The 5215-nt window shown below is 40.3% G+C and overlaps 1 protein-coding gene across 1 annotated transcript in view; it reads right to left on the reverse strand.

The window, feature by feature from the left end:
* Positions 1-3638: 3638 nt before the first annotated feature.
* AASDHPPT (aminoadipate-semialdehyde dehydrogenase-phosphopantetheinyl transferase) overlaps positions 3639-5215 on the reverse strand; it is a gene marked incomplete at its 5' end in the record, with an annotated part of 22749 nt that continues 21172 nt past the window's right edge. Inside the window, one exon of the mRNA XM_010139319.1 lies at positions 3639-3809. Coding sequence (XP_010137621.1) covers positions 3639-3809 — 171 coding nt within the window. The remainder of the gene's footprint in view (positions 3810-5215) is intronic.

Genomic DNA, 5215 nt, shown 5'->3' on the forward strand with positions numbered 1-5215 from the left:
AAGGATGATTGTTTAAAGGTGAACATATCCAAGAACATAAAAATTGCAAGCACATTTACAGTACTCCTGCTGCTACACCTACCACTTCTTGTCTAAGATCAGTAGCTGTGATTGACATCACTGCATTCACGCAGTAGCAATACACACACTGCACAGGTTTACAGGCGTTGTGAAAGGCTAGAAGTGAGCTCCTATGAGCCACTTCTCAAAGTTACAGATTTTCACATCAGATGGTGCCAGTCTCTTGTCACATGGTTACGAATTGTCTTGGACACAGTTTTACCTATCTCCCAAAGTTCCTAATCCACTCTACAATTTTCACACAAGATACACAAAGGTTTAAAGATGATATCCAAACTAAAACACATTTATTGACTTCTGACAATCTGTTCACTGAAGATCAAAACTTTTTATAACTTTTTTTTCCTAATTTTTAGGTGAGAGACTGTTAACAGCTACTTCTCAGAAACACTGATCTTGCACTCCAGGGCAGTGGATCCGATCTAAGATCTAACTCTGTACTTCAAGTAACAGGGAAGCTGGTCAACCCTGTTCCATGGGGGAAGAAGACGACCCAGTCACAGCCACTCCTGTGAAGGGCTCGTGGAGCACAGCTTGTGTTTTTGCAGCTTCTTACCCTCTAGGATTGAGGCTTACGGTCATGTCCAGGGCAGCAGATAGAAAACAAAGCTCTAGAGAAGGAGCTTGGAGGGCAGAGGGCTTCTACGCATAACCGTGACACTTCTTGCAGATAGAAGAGTGGTGGGAGGCCAGCAAAGGGCAGCACATCTGTTCTGGGCTGGGCCAACAACTGGAACTACTGAGGGAAGTCGCAGCTGTGCTGTACCGGTATTTCTAAAAATGGCAGAGACACTATGGACATTAAGACTGTACTCCGAGGAAATGCAAGGAATCCAGTGTTATGGCCATGTGTGGATACACAGATCAGTTTTTCATATAAAGGGGAAGTGTGATGGTGAAATAAAATAGAGCTCTGAGATTACAGTAACTTATCTGAACATTATTTCAATATGTGCTTCCACAGTACACAGATGCCCTGAAAAACATTGTGATGACTTTAAGAAGGATCATTCACGTTCATAAAGAGTCAGAGGGTACTGCTGGCCTTTTAGCAGCATGCTTTTAGCTGATAATTCAATAACTAAACAGCTGCTCTTCCCCACAGTGGTAGAACCGAGTATAAAAATTCTGTTCATTGGCACTGACACGAAACAAACCTGTGTCAAGAGGCTCTTCAGAAGACATTACCATCACCTAATCTTACTGCTACCCGAGGTTAAAAAAACCAAAAAAACCCCAAAAATAAGAGATTAATATTATTTTTCAAATAGCTCAGTGTAAATCAGACATGGAAAATAGTATTTTTCTAACCTTTCTAATTAGACATAGTGCTGAAAATGATCATACTCCTGGCAAGCAAACCAAGTATAATTTTCTAATTTATGAAAATTGGTTTGTCCTCTATATACATGCAAGCACAGCATTATAAATAATTTCCTTAATACTTCTTTAAACTCTTTCCAGTGAGAGAAAAATCCTGTTTTGAGACACCATCACCAGACAAAAATAACACGTCTCTAATATGAAATAAATTACTTTGTCCCCAGAAATCTAGATCTGAAAATTCCTTATTCATCTCATCCCTTATTTGCAGTTCAGTTATTTCATTGAATGCTCATTCCCAGCAAAAAGTTGGTAATTGAAACTGCCGCTGGTGCAGCGGCAGGCGATGGGGTTCTCAGTGAGGACTGGCATGTACTGGACCAGTTCACAGCCAGCCAGCCATGGAGCTCAGTACTCTTCAGCCACTCATACTCTGAAGAGACCTCCTTATTCTGCAGACTTCCTAGACCTGAGGCAGGACAAGTCCTTTCTTTCAGCTTGGCAATGATTCTCGTTACCTCAGCTCTGAAGCACCTTCATGAGTTTGCCCTTCTGGGATTATAGTACAGTTCAGGTAGAACAGAGTAAGACAGAGACAACCAAATCCATCAAAAATACCATATCCCAGTAAGTGATACCGTTACATATCCACTGAATAGATGTTGCTGGCCTCCAGGGAGTGCCAATTATTTATCCCAAGTTGTACTTCGCTTCAAAAAACATTCTGGAATACTCAACTTACAATTTGTATATAAATAACTGCATTTCTGTTAACTTCAGATTTGAAGATCCTGAACATCTCATTTAACTCCTGTGGAGTTTGGAGAGAAGAGTCACTGCTTCAGTGATTTTCAGTTTTGAAGGAAAAAAATAGTAGAAGACCAAAAACTATGATTAGCATGCAAGGTAAGAGAGTCATTGAACTGGCAACAAAAATATCAACCAGAACTGGTTGAAGTAGGAAAGTTCAACAGCACATTTGAATTCAGAATTATCTTTAGCAAAACCCAAAAAGCTTGTACAATACTGTAAAACCCACATCCTTCTCCTTCAACCTTTTGTTTATCTCTGTAATAAGGCATGGTGGCTTCACTGGTTAGACTACAGGTAGACTCTCCTTTAGCTAGAAGAGACGGCACAGCCGAGTTGTACTGAATTCACTGAAGATCCATCTTTAACCGTAGGATGGAAATTAACTCTCTTTAGTTATCGAAATCATTCTGTTCAGTACGTTCCCTTACATTAAGATGGACCACAATGTATGACCTCTAGAAATAAAAGTGAGATGTAATAGGCATAAAATCAAGTTTGTCTTGAAAAAGAATACAAAATATTCTAAAGGTGCACTCAAGATCTACAGATCTCCAGAAATTTTAATTTACTTTAAGACAATAAAATATTCTGTCTTCAGATGTTATGAGACTATTTGGAATAAAGTAAAATATGAGGTTTTGTTTGCTTGTTTCCCTCCCCACATGACTCAGTGTCTAAGACAGTACAGATGTAAACGCAAGTCTAGGAAATTTGAACTGCTGTTTGGCTCACACATATTGCTGAGGAAAAAACAAAAGAAGAACTGTTAAAAAAATCAAACCTCAGTTACATACATTAAGCTTTAATTTACAAAAATGTAAGCGAAAAGGATATGGAATACTTGTGCATTAATTCCCTGCCTGAAACTAGTTTTGCACAGATGTAGTTCCAAGACTACTAAGACTCAAACTTCTTCAGCCTGTTATTACACAAAGTGTTGTACAAACCCTTGCACTATATAGTAACAGCAAAAGCATTTGTACCAATTCTTCTGCCTTTATTCATCCAGCTGAGAATAAAACTAGTATTTTTGTAAGAGAAAAGACAGCTCCATAATTTAAGCTTCAGCTTAAATGAAGTCTGGAAACCCATTTTTACATTTTACACACTTGTTGACTAACCCACGACATTATTGTAGCTCTGCTCCCTGTTCCTATCATGGGTAATTACTGTAGTGTAAGAACCACAGGCACAGAGAAGCAAAAAAGCATGTGACCAGCTTAGACTTTTCACTCAGAACTCCTTCAGAGAGGAAACACTCAGCTTCCTTAAGATATTGATAAAGAATGCTAATTTTAAAAAGGAGAAAATCAGACAGTTTAAATAAGAAAAACCCCCACGTTTCATTTACACACGCACTTATTCCCATACTCTGAATTACATAGAGTAACAGCATAAAAACTTCAGCAATTTTATTTTTCTTACAAGCATTCTGATTTTGAATGTGAATTCTGTTGCACTGGACTCTCCTGCTTAGAACACAAGTTATCCCAAGATGCAGAATCCTCAGGTGCGACTGGGATAGCAGATGCAACTAAATCTTCAAAAGTCAACAATGTGAATTGTGGCTGGTTGGGCTCCACGGGACGTACCTAAGGAAAATACGTATCACATGCATCAGTAAATCTCAGTTTTCTGACTGCAGTATTCCCTGTCCAGTTTAAACTACACATGGCTACTGTTGAAGGAAAATCTTCCAGTTGAGACAAATGGCACCATCCGTAATTTAGACTATACAGAACAAATAGAAGCATGTAACAGGCCACACAGAAAAAGCAAGTTTATCTTTGAAACTCACTTCAGAAAACTGAAAGAATGAGGGATAGAGAATGTTGCCAATACCACAGAATGAGTGTTCAGGTTCATAGAAAAAAGGAAGAAAACCCCACCAACAAGCAAAGTCTATTTAATTCTCCAGCTGATGTTATTTGAGGTGATAGCATATGGATTTATTCCACTATTCATACTCTTTTTAATACCAGAAATCGCTGAAGCTCTGCACGCTTCTCTCAAACTCACACTATTTAAGGACTGAAGTGGTCACAATCAACCCACGATTCCCAGTGTTAAATCCAGATTAAGTGCAGACTGAGATACTGGAAATGAGAGCGTCATGGTCTCTGCATTAGCTCCATCACTTCAAGATCACATCTAAAAAAAAAGAGTTTGGTTTTTTTTGCTGTACACTATCTGCAAGTGTAATTCTTTCCAAACTGCGAGGCAAACTGCATTAACTGATCACGAATATAGCTCATTCTCTTAAATTCGGCATTTGCTCAAGCAACACGCTCTTCACGTTCAGTATTTGAATTAGAATTCCACAGGGCTCCTCTAGAGTGGGTTACTCTGTACGTCACACAAGCTAACACATTCTTGATGCAGTCTCGATGCTGTTAACTTCTTGGGTAGCAAATACTGGTGTCTGGTAATCACGGAATGCCTGAGATTGGAAAGAGCCTCCGGGGGTCACCTAGTTCAACCCCCCTGCTCAAGCAGGGCCACCCAAAGCCAGTTGCCCAGGATCACATCCAGATAGCTTCTAAGGATATTACTAAGCATAGAGACTCCACAACCTCCCTGGGCGAACTCAATCATCCTCACAGTGGAAAAGCAAAAAAAAAAGGGAGGACAGAGGGACCTGCCTGTGCTTCAACCACTGCCTCTGGTCCTGAAACTGGGTGCCACTGAGAGGAGCCTGGCTCTGCCCAACTTCCACCCTACCTTCAGGTATTTAGATAGATTACTAAGATCCTCCCCTGAGTCTCCTCTTCTCCAGGCTGAACAGTCCCACCTGTCTCAGACTTTCCTCAGAGGAAATTTCAGTCCCTTCATCATATCTGTGGCCCTTTGCAGGACTCTCTCCAGCATGTTCACATCTCTTTTATACTGAGATGTCCAGAACTGGTCACAACACTCCAGCAGCGGCTCACCAGTGCCGGATAAAGCGGAACGATCACCTCCCTCGACCTCCTGCCAATAACTTTTCTACTACAGAAGG

This window comes from Buceros rhinoceros, unplaced genomic scaffold, assembly GCF_000710305.1.
Source record: "Buceros rhinoceros silvestris isolate BGI_N320 unplaced genomic scaffold, ASM71030v1 scaffold10077, whole genome shotgun sequence".
Lineage (NCBI taxonomy): Eukaryota > Metazoa > Chordata > Aves > Bucerotiformes > Bucerotidae > Buceros > Buceros rhinoceros.